This window comes from Capsicum annuum, chromosome 4 (genome assembly GCF_002878395.1).
Source record: "Capsicum annuum cultivar UCD-10X-F1 chromosome 4, UCD10Xv1.1, whole genome shotgun sequence".
Taxonomy (NCBI): Eukaryota; Viridiplantae; Streptophyta; class Magnoliopsida; order Solanales; family Solanaceae; genus Capsicum; species Capsicum annuum.
Genome location: NC_061114.1, coordinates 209,989,455 through 210,006,799, shown reverse-complemented (window position 1 = coordinate 210,006,799; position 17,345 = coordinate 209,989,455). Strand labels below are relative to the sequence as shown.

At 34.7% G+C, this 17,345-nt stretch overlaps 1 protein-coding gene and 1 long non-coding RNA gene across 3 annotated transcripts; one reads left to right on the top strand and one right to left on the bottom strand.

The window, feature by feature from the left end:
- Positions 1 to 8,525: 8,525 nt before the first annotated feature.
- On the bottom strand, positions 8,526 to 12,647 carry LOC107869534. The gene is made up of 3 exons (XR_007054592.1): positions 12,513 to 12,647; positions 11,755 to 11,824; positions 8,526 to 10,527 (listed from the first exon to the last, which is right to left on the bottom strand). It is a non-coding gene; the product is annotated as an uncharacterized LOC107869534 (long non-coding RNA).
- Positions 12,648 to 13,804: 1,157 nt separating this feature from the next.
- On the top strand, positions 13,805 to 15,978 carry LOC107867484 (7-deoxyloganetin glucosyltransferase). 2 transcript variants are annotated; one of them, XM_016713737.2, is made up of 3 exons: positions 13,805 to 14,579; positions 14,691 to 15,625; positions 15,711 to 15,978. In XM_016713737.2, exons 1-2 carry the CDS (start codon positions 14,060 to 14,062, stop codon positions 15,620 to 15,622), a joined length of 1,452 nt encoding a protein of 483 aa, XP_016569223.1. In that variant the 5' UTR covers positions 13,805 to 14,059; the 3' UTR covers positions 15,623 to 15,625; positions 15,711 to 15,978. The 2 variants fall into 2 exon arrangements, with proteins under 2 accessions (XP_016569223.1, XP_016569222.1); XM_016713736.2 differs by having other exon boundaries at positions 13,807 to 14,579; positions 14,691 to 15,978.
- The last annotated feature ends 1,367 nt before the right edge of the window (positions 15,979 to 17,345 follow it).

Below are 17,345 nucleotides of genomic sequence, written 5' to 3'. Positions count from 1 at the left end.
GCAACTTGTTCTACTTTTTAATTATTAAACACTAGTGGTAGCTCTCACTGATAGGAACATCCTCAGAAACTTCTGTAGCGTTTTCTGATGAAAATATTAAGAGAAGGTGGAGATAGTGTCCATAGAATAAATCAGCCGCCTAGTATTAAAGAAACGAAAATGTATTATTCCCTTCGTTTCAATTTAATTGTCTGATTTTAATTAGATAGAAAATTGAAAAAAGTAGTATATTCTGATCTTAAACTAAAAATATGTAGAATGTATTAGAATACTCTTTAATCTTATACTATTAATCATGTCACTTGAAAATTTAGGAGTTGACAAAATAATCTTTACTAAAAATAGATAATCCGGAATACTTATTATTTTAGAAAATCAAGATACAATTTGTGCCTTTTCATCTTTATCTTAGTCATAAATATGGACAAATATTAATATAGTGTAAAAGAGAAATCAAATAGATATGAGTAATAAATAAGGGATGAAATTACCCTCTAGTTGATGTTTTTCTTAAAGGGCATGTAAACCAAAAAGATGACAAGTATGTAGAAATAGCCTGAGTATTTTTTACCGTATTGCTATCATTAGAAGAATCATGATTTATAATTTTTTTATATAATTTTTGAATATTAAAATAATTTAATTAGTTTAATTTTAAATATTAATCAAAGCAAATCTTGAAAAGTAAATATACATGACAACTAATATGAGATAAATAAAGTAATTTGCTTAAGAAATAATTGGGTTGACCGTCCCCCTCCTATTTACTTAAAGAGTAGTCCCGCCGTTTCTTTACTTGCCTAATATATTAAAGATTTTGGAAGATAACATTAGTTAATATAGCTATTGTAGTAAAAAACTCACTTTAATTATTGCTTTTTAAAGGATATGCAAATTCGCAAAAATTGATTCCTTGCTTTATTTCCCATTTATATTAACCGATAACAAGTCTTTTTGCAGATTTTTTTTCTCATAAGGCTGCAAAGATTTAAATCACAAAAGAAAAAGTTCCCTCGATTTATTTTACTTGGGCTAAGAAATTACTATTAACTTTATTAATTCTAGGGTAACTTTATATAAAGAGATAATACATAAATATGACCCTAAACTTGACACCAAGTTATAATTTTGACCTTAAACTTTGATAGTGCACAAATAGAACCTTTAACTATTCAAAATCTGAACAAATATGACCTTCGATTTTGCAACCTCCATGCGTGAGTTTCACTCGCGCCTATGTGGAAAGATAATCCAATCACACGGTACCACATCGTTAAAAGGGCTGACTTGGAGGGAGGTCATATTTGTGCAGTTTTGAATAGTTAAAGGTCATATTTGTGCACTGTCAAAATTTTATTTTTTGTGTTAAAACGACGTCGTTTTTATTATTATTATTTTTTTATTTAGGAATCGAACCCGCGCAGTAGGCTGAAGAAAGCGCCCAAGAAGAGCAAATAACACCACTGGGCTATCTAAGTGTCTTGTTTCACGTGGTTCAACATTAATATACATACATAAATATAGATTTTCTACCTTATATATACAACGTAATTTTTTTACCGAAGGGGTTCGGGTGAACCCCATGGCAACCACGTAGGTCGACCCCTACATTAATTTAATAACATTTCAATAACGTTAATTTAATATCATTTTAATAACGTTAATTTGATAACATTAATTTAATGTACTACTACTACTACTATCCTTAATAACGTTAATTTAATAACGTGTTATGAAAACTATAATTTTTTTATTATTAGTATAGTTTCATCTTTAATTTAATATTTAATTAAATTATATTTAGATATATTATATAACTTAAATTCACCATCTGCTTTATAATATATATATATACATACGCGTGTAATTTTTGCATTTGAGGCTGACCCACCTAATTAATAAATTTTCAATATTGCTCTTTTTCCGCAATGACAAAAGAAATTAGATGTCATTTTAATCTTTGAGCCAAAAATAATGAAAAAATAATAGTGAAAAGTCACTTAAAGGTCATATTTGTGCAGTTTTGAATAGTTAAAGGTCATATTTATGCATTGACAAGGTTTAAGGTCAAATTTATGTATTATGCCCTTAGATTTTAAGTTGGACGCGTCCAGTTTTGCGTATTGAACACGCGTGTTGCCACGTAGGATCAGAGGTCATATTTGTGCAGTTTTGAATAGTTAAAGGTCATATTTGTGCACTGTCAAAGTTTAAGATCAAAGTTATAATTTGATGTGAAGTTTAGGGTCATATTTATGCATTATCTCTTATATAAATCTCATAAGTTAAAAGAGCTATTAATATTTTTTGCTACAATTTTGTTCAATTACATAAAATTTCATAAATCTCATTTTGTGATTTATATTTTAAGTTTTGATACGTGTCGTTTCTGATACATTATAAACTAATCAGTTAGTTTGATACGAAAGTAACAAAATTGCATTTATTTAGGGAAGTAAACCATGCGAGATAATCTCTAAAATATCTAAAACAAAAGAAAAGTCAAATCTAAAACTTTCATATATTATCATTTACAATTTATAATTTGGTAAGTAAAGCATGGAAGAGAATCTCTGATGTATCTATCACTGATTTTATCTGATACATATATATGATACATAAATCTCATATATTAGACTTCAAACATATGTATCATCCTTAAATTATGGGAAGGAAACACAAATTCTTAATATGTATCGAATACGTTTATTTGATACATATGTCTGATGAATTTATACTTGATACATGTGATGATACATTAATCCATTTTGATAAAATAATTTTGATACATAAAAATTGATGGACTTTAATATAAAAAACAATATAGTTATGTGCATAAATATTCATATGTATCATAAACACATAGTAACCTACTAAATACATAAAAAAATTAGTAGATTATGATACATAGACATGCAATTACATTCATATATATGTATCAAGAACAAACAAATATAATATATTTTTTTTACTCCTATAAATATGCACAGTGATATATTCGTATGAATCATAAAATTTATTTTAATGAATTGATCTTCTTCTCCATCTTCACACATTCATTTTACAAAATCTCCATTGACACCATATCCATTAACTTTATCAACGTTCATTGAAAATCAGCTAAATACACCACCAACTCCTCCACACTCCACCATTTTTTCATCGTGAAATTGCATATCAAATTTTTAAAATAATTAATCTGTTGATCAAGAATCAAGAATTAATTTTTCAGAATTCCATCATAGGAAAGAAGAAAAATCATAGACTATATTCAAATGACTTTATCTTACGATTTTCTGTGTCTCACTATCTCTTAAACAACCCAAGAAGAATAAATTTTTCCATTTACGTTATAGCCAATAAAACTTCCTTCTATTCTGTCACGTCCCAAAAACCTCATAGGTGTGGCTGGCTCCTGCTAACAACACTTATCGGGAAAATCAATTTTCCATACATTCACTATGTCTACAAACACTGAGATAAAAATGTGTGCAACTTCAAATGCACGAAATAATTATTAAATGCAAAGTAACTATCCAACAAGATATCGCTTAACGATTACGAAAATAACAATAGTACAGATAACAAATCTCTAACCCAAATCCAAAACTAAACCATGGAGCATCTAAACAAAGTTACATGAGTTCACCTTTCGGGCATACAAACCTAACGAAAAGAAATATAATCTAAAAATAAATAAAGCTGGAAGACCACCTCCACGAACAATGCGAAGGCTCACCTTAGCAACAGAATCCACACGCAATGACCATCAGCCACAAGTCTCTCTCTCCGCAACCATATCTGCAAATATGCAAGTAAGGAGTGAGCTATATAGATAAATATAACTCAGTAAGGTTCTCGATCCGCTGCTTTAATACCCCTGGAACAAGTGTTAGAAAATACAAGGCACAACAAAATACATAAATAATATGCGCACAATATCTCTTATAAAGTAGTGCTCAATAAGATTCAAACGGAAGTCCAAAAAGTCCCTCTATATCTCAACTCTCGCGACTTATCATAAACGTCAGTGAAGATGATCAGCCTAGCACCCCGACAAGTCCACGGCAACATATATAAGACCCCAAAAGTCTACTACGGTAGCATGTACAAGCCCCTAACATATTACGACAGCATAAGTAATGTCCCTAACGTATTACGGCAGCTATGTATGCCCCTAGAGACTATAACGGCAACGAAGAAAATATATTTAACACCCCAACATCACACCTCACATATTACCACCAAGCAATTCTCACTACACTTCAAAATTACATAACCACAGCTCATCAGAGATCATCCACTCTACCAAGTGCACGTTGTCCCAACACATGGACTAGGCAGAAAAAAAATAATTTTTATAAAGCAAATTTGAAAAGCAAGCATCAAAACTTAAAGTCGCACTTACCTCACTAATGATAAATTCCCCAACTTTGCAATGTGTAGAACACCAACCAACAACGACCAATGAGATCAATCTAAATAAAATATTAAATAATAATATCAGTTATGCTATTCGGGATCACGTCTCAATATCCTTAACTTTTAAGTTTAGGGTTAAGTCTTTATATCTCACACTCTAACCCATGAATTAAGTATAATCTAATAAGAAAAAGTTGTCGAAACAGAAATTTTAAATTAATAACCAATGATTTCTAAACCATAATGCCAATAACTTCACTGCTTTTATTTGAACTACTAAGAAGAGATATTGCACGTGATCGGATTCAAGTAAATCTATCTGTACTTTAATTTGGATTACTAACTTGATTTTTTTCTAAATAACAAAACAAAATGAGCAAATCGCATATAATGTTATTGATTTTGTAATCAATCATCCAGTAGCTACACTCACGTAAGTCCTATACAAGGAAAAGTAAGAAAAATAAATGTTTTTTTTTCTTTGGCCATGCTAACTGTAATAACATTAAATAGCCAATAATTTCTCTCATCACCAACCAATCATTGCCTTAACATGTTTATTTTCTATTTGATGTTTGCTTAAAGTAATAGCAAGTTAGCAACAGAATATCAAAAACAAACTTCTCGGAGAATTGGTTGGGGCCGTTACCAGTACTGTTTCTTCTCTTCTTTATTTTTTTTGATAATTAATCAACAATAATCAATACTTAATCCTTCATTCGGCAACATACAAAGTAATTTTCATACCTAGGCAAAGAAACCTTCTCTTTTTTTCCTCTTTTCCGTTGTTTCTTGACTCAACATGCACCACCCAAAAGCCCCTCAACTATTGTTTCGTTCTTTCAAAAATAATGGGATTAAATATCCTAATTTTTTAACTCTTTGTTGAAACTGAAACGTGAAAACTAAACAAGGGGAGTGGGTGTGTCCCACTCTCTTTAAATTCTCCTAAATTAATTTGCATTGTTTCTTGACTCAATATACACCACCCAAAAGCCCCTCAACCGTTGTTTCGTTCTTTCAGAAATAATGGAATTAAATACCCTAATTTTTTACTCTTTGTTGAAACTAAAACGTGAAAAGTGAACAAGGGGAGTGGGTGTGGCCCACTCTCTTTAAATTCTCCTAAATTAATATTAATAATATGGCCAAATTACCCATCTATGCCTCATTAAAAATTTGGGTTATTAAATTCTCCCCTACTTAAAATAGCGTTCGTCCTCGAACGGATATAGAATCATACCTGAAGTGTCAAATAAGTGAGGATATCTAACTCGCACCACCTCCTCGGACTTTTAAGTAGCCTCCTAGGTTGGATGATTACGCCATAATATCTTGACTGAAGCTATCCTTTTCGATCGTAACTGTCGCACCTTCCTATCAAAAATCGCTATCAGGCTTTCCTCATAAGTTAGATTCTCATCAAGCTCTACATCCTCTGGATGGATCTTACGACTATCATCACGAGTACACCATCTAAGTATCGGCACATGAAACACGGGATAAATTGCAGACAATCTCCGAGGTAAAGAAAGCTTATATGCCACCAATCTAATTCGGTCCAAAATCACCTAAGGACTAATGTATCTTGGACTTAGCTTACCTTTTCGGCCAAATCTCATAACTCCATTCATGGGAGAAACTTTAAAAAAACTTTCTCCCCTTTTGAAAACTTCAAATCACGAACCCTCTTATCTGCGTAAGACTTCTTCCGGCTTTGTGACATCTTAAGTCGATCCCGTATCACTGCAACTTTCTCCAATTCTTCCTGAACTAAATCTGGACCCAATAATTGTGCTTCGCCGGGCTCAGACCAGCTAACAGGTGAACGACAATTGCGACAATATAGAGCCTCAAACGGTGTCATTTGAATGCTCGAATGATAGCTATTATTATAAGTAAACTCTACTAAAGGCAACTGGTCATCCCAATGGCCACCAAAGTCAATAGCGCAAGCTCTAAGCATGTCCTCCAAGATCTGAATAACTCATTTAGACTGTCCATTGATCTACGGATGAAAAACTGTACTCAACTCAACTTACGAACCCAATGATTTATGAAAAGACTCCAAAACTCAGCAGTGAACTGTTCACCTCGATCAAATATGATTGAGATAGGCACACTATAAAGCCGAACTATCTCCCGAAGGTAAATTTCCGCTAACTGCTTCGCGCTACAAGTAACTTGAACTAGTATGAAATGGGCAAATTTTGTAAGTCTATCCACTATCACCCAAACTGAGCCGTGCTTCCTGAAAGTTTTTTGCAACCCAACAACAAAATCCATAGTAATTCTTTCCCATTTATACTCCGGAATAATCAATTTTTGCATTGTTCCACCAGTTTTTGATGTTCATATTTGACCTGCTAATAATATAAATATCTAGTCACATGTTTCAAAATATCAACCTTCATACCTTTCCACCAGTACAATCCACGCAAGTCTTGATAAATTTTTGTAGCACCAGGATGGATAGAGTATCTTGAGCTATGAGCTTTATCAAGAATTAACTGTCTCACATCACCCACAATGGGAACACACAATCTTTCATGACGACGTAACACACCTTCACCATCAATAGTGAAAGACTTAACACTGTCATTCTGCACTCGATCTCGAATCCCAACAAGTTAGGGATCATCATATTGGCAAGTCTTAACTTGCCCAACTAAGGACGACTAAACCACCACAACTGCAAGTAACTTGCCAGGCACCGTGTGATCAATTCGAACTCCATGATTTGCTAAAGACTGAATATCCATAACCATAGGTCATCTTTCGGCAGTAAATCAGGCCAAGCTACCCATAGACTTCCTACTCAAAGCATTTGTTACTACATTCTCTTTTCCAGGATGGTATAAAATAGTGAGATCATAATCTTTAAGTAACTTTAACCACCGTTATTGTCTCAAATTCAGATCTCTTTGCTTGAATAAGTACTATAGACTCTTACGATCAGTATAGATTTCACACGGCTCACCATAAAGATAATAGCGCCAGATTTTGAGTGCAAATCCAACCACGGCCAATTCCAAGTCCTGAGTCAGATAATTCTTCTCATGGACCTTTAGATGTCCAGAACATATGCCATCACTTTACCATTCTGCATTAAAACACAACCCAACCCAATGCAAGATGCATCACAAAAAATAGTGAAACCACCCTCAGCGGTAGGTAAGGTCAAAAATCAAAGCTAAAATAAATGCTATCTTCAATTTCTAAAAACTTTCTTCACACTCATCTGACCATTGAAAAACCACACCCTTTTGAGTTAAGCACGTCAATGGAGCAACTACCTTAGATAATCCCTCTACAAACCTTCCATAATAACTAGCTAGCCCCAAGAAACTATGCATCTCTATAATAGTGCTAGGTCGAGGCCAATCTCGAACTACTTCAATCTTCTTTGGATCAACATGAATTCCATCTCTTAACACCACATGCCTCAAAAAAGAAACAGTTCCCAACCAAAACTCACACTTTAAGAATTTGGCATAAAGTTTGTGTTCTCTAAGTATCAGCAGCACAACTCTCAAGTGGTGTCCATGCTCTATCTCACTTCGAGAGTATACCAAAGTGTCATCAATGGACACAATCACAAAATGGTCTATGTATGACTTGAATACCCTGTTCATGAGGTTCATAAATGTTGCAGGTGCATTAGTCAGTCTAAAAGATATCACTAAAAATTCAAAATGGCCATACCTGGTCTGAAAAGCAGTCTTAATGATAACTTCGGCCTTGATTCTCAGCTGGTGGTAAATTGATCTCAAGTCAATTTTAGAAAAGTGAGAAGCACCCTCCAACTGATCGAATAGATCATTAATACGAGGCAAAGGATATTTATTCTTGATTGTTGCCTTATTCAACTGCCTATAATCAATGCACATTCTCATCGTGTCATTTTTCTTTTACACAAATAGCACAGGTGCAACCCAAGGTGACATACTAGGCCTAATGAATCCTTTATCAAGTAACTCCTGGAGTTGATCTTTCATTTCTCTCAACTCAGCAGGAGACATACGGAGAGGTGGAATAGAGATAGGTTAAGTCCTTGACACTAAGTCAATGCTGAACTCAATTTTTCTCAGAGGTAGCCCGGGCAAATCATCTAGAAATACATCAACAAACTCTCAAACAATAAGAAAATTGTCAATAGAAACAACTTCTACTGGAGTGTCATAAACAGTAGCAATGAAACCCAAGCGCCCATGATTAATCATTCTACATGCTTTAACATAAGATGTTATCTTTCCCTGAGTCACAGGAATGATACCTTTCCACACAAAAGGTGTTTCTCCAGGAATATCAAAATTTATAAGCTTAGCATAACAATCAACCAAAGCGTAACATGACGCCAACCAATCCATACCCATAATCACATAAAAGTCATTCATTAGCAAAACAAATAGATCAACTATAGTGTCCTTACCTTGAACAGATATCACACAATCTCCATAAACTCTATCCACTGATAAGGTCTCCCCCACCAAGGTCATAACAATATATGGCGCGACAAGAGTCTCAATCCTTCTTTCTAAGAATAAAGAAAAAATGGAGACACATACGAGTATGTAGAACCAGGATCAATAAGAGAATATGCCTCATGAGAATTTACAGTGATAATACCTGTGACTATTACATTAGATAACTCTATGTTTTCTCTAGCCATAGCAAAGAATCTTGATGGTCCACCTGCTGTCTGAGAACCCTGAGCACCTTGTTAACCCTGTCCATGAGCACCCTGTGGAGCGTTCCTAGCTGGTTGAGTGTGAGCATGAATACCTGCAACATCTCTTTGTGTCTGAGGAGTAGCATGACGACCCAGAATCTCCCTTAAGACAAAACTTAGTAATATACCCTCTTTTACCACAAGTATAACAAAGACCTCTAACTCCAAAACAACGTCCTGTATGATTCCTGCCACAATTAGAACATTTCAAACACTACCCACACTGAAAGAAACCGCTACCCTTCCTATGTATCTGCTGCTGCTGACCCTATCTAGCTAGATAACTATTCCTTGAAGATTGGCCCACCAAGTCTGACTATGTAATCATAGACTATCCACGATCAAAACTACTCTTTCTCCCAGATGAAGAACCACTAAACCCACCTGAGTTACGTGTCTTTATATTTTCTGGATTAATCTTTTCCATCTCATAATAGGACTCAAAACAAAGAGCAGTGTCAACCACCTTAGAATAGCATCCATTACACACATCCCGTATCACTGGACCACGATAGTGAGCCTCAAGTCCATCCACAAATTGTCTTACTTTCTCCCTCTGATCTGCAACTAAAGATGGAACATACCTGGATAACTCAGTAAATATAGCTTTGTACTTAGTGAGTGTCATAGATCCCTGATGTAAAGCATTAAACTGTTATCTCATGTCATCTTGTTTGATCAATGGAATAAATTTGTTCATAAACATGGTTGAAAACTCTGACCAAGTAATCGGCAGTAGCCCTTCTTGTCTTCCCCTCAAAATGAAAGTCCGCCTCAGGAGACCCTGAGAATAGAAAAGTGGTAAATTCTACACCACGAGTCTTCTTTAATCCCAAGGAGTCAGTATCTTCTCACAATGATCTAAAAATCTTGAGGCTCAACAGAAGATGGTGTAGAATTAAACTCCGGTGGCTTAAGATCTATGAAATTCTTATGATCTTTGGGTTGCCCTACAACTACAATCGAATGATCAACTAGTTGAGGTGCCTGAGAAGTTGCAATATTCAACTTAACTTGTTCTTGCGTCTGTAAAGTAGTCTGAGGGGCTGGAGTTTGACCCTGATTAGGTACCAACGCCTCCAGTACATTCAACATTCTTACCACAACATCTGCAGGCAATGTAATAATAGGTACAACAACAGGTGCTGCAGTTAGAGTATCATGATCAACTTGGTCATGTACTCGCTCAGGAACCACAACTTGGGGTTGACCCCCATTCCAAACTCCATGCTAAGGACTGGCCTGTGCCCTAGTTTGAGGTAGGTTGGATGAGACCCAACTCGACCACCACCACGGGTAGGATTTTGTCCATCACCATGTCCAGCAAGTGCATTAGATCGACCAGTGGAGTAAGAACCACGTCTCTTAACCATCTACAAAACAATATTTAAAGGTTAGACTAAATTCAACTCAACGCACAAACACTGAATAAAAAAAGTGAAAACTTTCTAAATGTTCCGTAGCCTCAAATTCATAAGTATAGGCACCTACATAACCCTGAACAAGAATCTACTAAACACTGCTCCATGACCCGAGACCTAAAGCCTAAGCTCTGATACCAACTTTATCACGTCCCAAAAACCTCATACGCGTGATTAGCTCCCGCTAACAACACTTGTCGGGAAAATTAATTTTTCATACATTCACAATGTCTACAAACACTGAGATAAAAATATGTGCAACTTCAGATGCATGAAATAATTATTAAATGCAAAGTAATTATCCAATAAGATATTGCTTAACGATTACGAAAACTACAGTAGTTTAGATGACAAATCTCTAACCCAAACCCCATACTAAATTATAGAGCATCTAAACAAAGTTACATGAGTTCACCTTTCGGGCATGCAAACCTAACAAAAAGAAACATAATCTAAAAATAACTAAATCTAGATAACCGTCTTCACGAACTATGCGAAGGCTCACCTTAGCAACAAAATCCATATGTAATGACCGTCAGTCACAAGTCTCTCTCTCCGTAAACTGTATTTGTAGATATGCAAGTAAGGAGTGAGCTATATATATATATATATATATCTTAGTAAGGTCCTCGACCCGCTACTTTAATACCCCTGGAATAAGTGTTAGAAAAATACAAGGCATAATAAAATACATAAATAATATACGCACAATATCTCTTATAAAGTAGTGCTCAATAAGATCCAAACGGAAGTCCAAAAGTCCCTTTATATCTCAACTCTCACGACTTATCATAAATGGCAGTGAAACTGATCAGCCTAGCACCCCGACAAGTCCACGGCAGCATATATAATACCCCAAAAGTCTACTACGTCAGCATGTACAAGCCCCTAACATATTACGACAGCATAAGTAATGTCCCTAACGTATTATGGCAGCTATGTATGCCTCTAGAGACTATAACGGCAGCAAAGAAAATATATTCAACACCCCAATATCACACCTTACATATTTCCACCAAGCAATTCTCACTACACTTCAAAATTACATAACCACAGCTCATCAGAGATCACCGACTCTACCAAGTGCACGCTTGTCCCAACCCATGGACTAGGCAGAAAAATATAATTTTTATAAAGCAGATTTGAAAAACAAGCATCAAAGCTTAAAGTCTCACTTACCTCACTAATGATAAATTCCCCAACTTTGCAATGTGTAGGACACCAACCAACAATGACTAATGGGATCAACCTAAATAAAATATTAAATAATAATATCAGTTATGCTATTTGGAATCACATCTCAATATTCTTAACTTTTAAGTTTAGGGCTAAGTCTTAATATCTCACACTTTAATCCATGAATTAAGGATAATCTAATAAGAGAAAGCTGCCGAAACAGAAATTTCAAATTAATAACCAATGATTTATAACCCATAATGTCAATAACTTCACTGCTTTTATTTCTACTACTAAGAAGCGATATTGCATGTGATTGGATTCAAGTAAATCTACCTGTACTTTAATTTGGATTACAAACTTGAATTTTTTCTAAATAACAAAACAAAATGAGCAAATCGCATATACTGTTATTGTTTTTGCAAGCAATAATCCAGTAGTTACACTCACGTAAGTCCTATACAAGGAAAAGTAAAAAAATAATTCTTTTTTACTTTGACCATGCTAACTGTAATAACATTAAATAGCCAATAATTTCTCTCATCACCAATCAATCATTGCCTTAACATGTTTATTTTCTATTTGATGTTTGCTTAAAGTAATAGCAAGTTAGCAAAAGAATATCAAAAACAAACTTCTCAGAGAATTGGTTGGGGCCGTTACCAGCATTGTTTCTTCTCTTCTTTATTTTTTTCAATAATTAATCAACATTAATCAATACTTAATCCTTCATTCAGCAGCATACAAAGTAATTTTCATACCTGGGCAAGGAAACCTTCTTTTTTCCTCTTTTGTGTTGTTTCTTGACTCAACATGCTCCACCCAAAAGCCCCTCAACCGTTGTTTTATTCTTTCAGAAATAATCGGATTAAATACCCTAATTTTTTACTCATTATTGAAACTGAAACGTGAAAACTAAACAAGGGGAGTGGGTGTGGCCCACACTCTTTAAATTCTCCTTAAATAATAGAGTATTAATAATATGACCAAATTATCCATCTACCCCTCATTAAAAATTTAGGTTATTACATATTCAAAGTAATTTCAAGAACTGAAATATTATAAAGTAGACTCTAGATGAAATTGAAAGAGGAGGGGGGGGGGGGGGGGGGGGGGAAAGGGGGGGGGGGGGGGGGGGGGGGGGGGGGAACATATGCCGTGCAATAAGAGATTATGATGGAAGAGAGTAATCAAAATTTTTGCGGAGATGATTTTGAAAGACGAAATTTCGTGATTTTGGGCGACAATGATGGAATTATGTTTGTTAGAAACAATTTTCAATTTCTGTGATTTTTTATAATTTTTTAAATGATATGGAATATAATGTATTGAGTCTTGTGTAATTTATTGTTAATTATATTTTGAAAATTTTGATTTCTAGTACCTTATTTTATTATTTAATAATAAAGATAATATTGTAAGAAAATAATAAATTTATCTTGCTTTTAATCAAATGGACAAACAAAAGATAAATCTTTTCTATGGTATAAAAATAACTAAAATGAAATGGAGGAAGTCTAAGCTTATCAGAATAATCACAAATGAGAAAAGATATTGGAATAGGTCCAAAGTTATAGACTAAAGTTACTGTTTAAATTAGTAACTTTGTACTTTGCTTGTTCCGAGATCTGCATTTTAACTATTTAAGCACCAATTAATAAATAGTTCATTTATATAAATGTAGCAAGTTCAAGTCAACCAGCCGAGAGAAAAAAGTGGTTTTGTGCACTCAACATAGATTGTGGACTTGAGTGGTATCAATAGAGATTTTTTTCGTCTTTAATTAAAGATTTTGGAGAAATTATCAAAATATGAAAAAAAAAAAAAAAAAAAAAAAAAATCCCATTAGAAGTGAGGAGTTAGATAGGAGTCGGCAAAAAACTGGCTACATAACATAAACGTTTCATAGGGCAACAATTACCATAAGTCACTTTTTCTTTTTCCATTTGAGAATCTACATTTGCTGGAATAATGACAAATAAAATATCAAATGAAAGTTAACGAAACAGGAGCCACAGAGGAAAAATAAAAATACAACTCTATTGTCCATGTGTTGTACTGTAACTCAACCTTGACTATTCTCCGATTTCCAACTTTCTTGCTTGATATTTTAATCTTGAACTTTCAAATCTATAAGTTTCTTGCTTGATATTTTAATCTTGAACTTTCAAATCTACAAGTATCATCTCACTATTTTTTCTATAAGTACATGTACATTCTTCAATTAGCCAAAATCAGGCCAAACTTTTCCAATTTATTACTCTTTGAAACAAACCATTAAGTACCATTTTGTTTTCCTTTCAAAAATATGGGTTCCATTAGAGATAGTCATGAACTTGACAAGCCTCATGCAGTTTGCATACCATATCCTGCCCAAGGTCACATTAACCCAATGTTAAAGTTAGCCAAAATCCTCAATCACAAAGGCTTTCACATCACTTTTGTCAACACTGAATATAATCATAGGCGTCTCCTTAAGTCTCGCGGCCCTGATTCCCTCAAAGGATTACCATCTTTTCGATTTGAGACCATTCCTGATGGCCTGCCACCTTATGATGCCGATTCAACTCAAGATATTCCTTCTCTGTGTGAATCCACCACCAAGACTTGTTTTGGTCCTTTCAAGGAATTGCTCGCGAAGCTCAATGGCACTTTTTACCTGCCACCTGTCTCATGCATTGTTTCCGATGGTTGTATGAGTTTTACTCTAGCTGCGGCTCAAGATTTGGGAATCCCTGAAGTTTTTTTTTGGACCCCAAGTGCTTGTGGTTTCTTAGGTTACATGCACTATCGTAACCTTTCTGAAAAAGGATACTTTCCACTTAAAGGTGTAGTCATTGTTTACTTCGTCCTGTCTTATAATAGCCCATTCTTATTGCATTTTGATATATGTTTGTGTTATAACTTTGATTCTTTTTTGTTCTCGGGGAAAACTGCAGATGCAAGTGACATGACAAACGGGTATTTGGAGACGACTTTGGATTGGATACCGGGAATGAAAGGTATACGTTTGAGGGATTTACCAAGTTTCTTGAGAAGTACAAATCCAGATGATATTATGTTCAACTTCTTTATCCAAGAAACACATAGAAGTAAATTTGTTTCTGCTATTGTAATCAATACATTTGATCCGTTAGAGAAGGAAGTTCTTGAATCACTTCAGGGCCTTCTTCCTCCAATCTACACGATTGGTCCCCTACATTTTCTTGTAAAACACATCGAGGACAAGAATTTGGAGTGCTTGGGGTCCAATCTTTGGAAAGAAGATTCAAAGTGTCTAGAATGGCTTGATTCCAAGAAATCAAATTCTGTTGTTTATGTCAATTTTGGAAGTATTACTGTCATGACTCCGAACCAACTTATCGAATTCGCATGGGGACTTGCCAATAGCCAGATGGAATTTTTGTGGATCATAAGGCCGGATATTGTATCAGGGAAACAAGCAATTCTTCCAACTGAATTCGTGGAAGAAACTAAAGAAAGAGGGATGTTGACAAGTTGGTGCCCGCAAGAACAAGTCCTTAGCCATCCTGCTATTGGAGGGTTCTTGACTCACAGCGGATGGAATTCAACCCTTGAAAGTATTGGTTATGGGGTGCCAATGATCTGCTGGCCATTTTTCGCGGAACAACAGACGAACTGTTGGTTCAAAGGCACCCAATGGGGTATCGGAATGGAAATTGACAAAAATGTGAAAAGGGACGAAGTTGAAAGTCTTGTGAGAGAGTTGATGGTCGGCGAGAAAGGCAAAGGGATGAAGAAAAAGGCAATGGAGTGGAAGAAATTAGCTGAGGAAGCTGCTAAAAAACCAATGGGATCATCTTATGTGAATATTGACAAATTGATCAATGAAATTCTCCTCAAACATTAAGTGGTTAGTGCTTCATATTTCAATTTCCTGTTTTGAGTTCTTGGGAGATCCTTTAATTCTTATTGCTTTTATGTTTCAACTAAGACAGAGGACCCATGTGGAAAGATGTCAAATTACATTTGAGACCCGAGAAGATGCCTATATATAGAAGAGGGAAATACTCAATTAGGTCTTATGCTATGAAGTTACCTCTTTATTTTCTTAGTTGCTTAGAGTAATTCTCGAACCTCGCTCCCTTCTTCCTTTTCTAGTTGCTCTTCCCTTTGGAAGATTTGGTTACTTGTTTGGAATAATTATACTAATGTGAAGATGAACTCTTATCCTAATCCTAATGTATGCGATTACAATTCTCCCTATCCGTGCGATTCCCCTTCGTTATAATTTCCCCATTTTCTCCCTATCCGTGTGATTCCCCTTCGTTATAATTTCCCCCTTTTCTCCCTATCCATGCGATTCCCCTTCCTTATAATTTCCCCTTTTTACGGTTATATTGTATAATGAAATATATCTCTTGCTACATCGAAATCTTTTGGTCCATAGCAAATTGTCCAACTTGTTCTGCCTTTGAATTATCAAACAGTACTACTGGTAGGTCTCACTGATAGGAATATCCTCAAAGACCTCCATATCTTTTTCAGATGAAAATATGAAGAGAAGTTGGAGATAGTGTCCGATCCTTAGAATAATCTCTTCGTTATAATTTATTTGTATGATTTTAACTAAATAAGAAATTTTAAAAAGTAGTATCTAACTAAAAATATGTAGAATCTACCAGAGTACTATTTAATCATATGCTATAAAGCATGCTAGGTGAAAAACCAGAACAAAGAAGTTGAAAAAAAAATATTTTTTTTAGAACGAACTTAAAAGAAAAAACAAATTAAAAGAAAGAATACAAAATTGTCATCTATGACTGATGTGGACTTTGATTAAATTTGAATAATGACAATTTCGTGGTCCACTCAAAGTCCCTTTTATATATTAGGGAGTCTGGGACACAAGCTTGCTATGGTGGCTACCGAGTTTATTAATGTCTTTTAAGTACTCTACAAATGAATATTCTAACTCTAGTTTCTAATTTATTATATTTACACTCCAGTACTTGTGAAATAATTTATTTTATAACCCATCCTCTTGGTACTTATTTGAGAAAGTAAAATATCAAAAGACATTATCAAATTGTTATTATCATCCTAAAAACTTGTTGGAATTCCTCACATTAGTTATACACAAGTGATGTTATGTATATATGAGTTAATCATCCATTATCCGCTTACTTGAATCATCTGAGTAAGTGTAACGCCTCGGATCTGGTACCCGGAATGCTACACAATGCTCATGACCCCGAAGGACCACAAGCTACCCATGACTGATATCTGTACCTATATACTGCATAATATACTGTATGATTGCGGAAACATGAACTGAAAGGTCATAAGGTTCAAGACTGTAACATAACTGATAAAGATATATCATCTGAATGGGGTATGAAATACCCAAAACAAAACTGAAATAACATGATAGTCTGAACATGATAGTCTGAATGAGGAGTTAATGAGACATGTCCCCAACTAACTCCAACTAATAAATTACTTAATGAGATAATAAATAAATGATCATGTCCTTGAGAGATGAGGACTCACTGCTAACTCTGACTGCTGAGACTGGAATGCGACTGATGCTCTGGAGCTCGTGCTTCTGAACCTATGGTATAAGACACCAT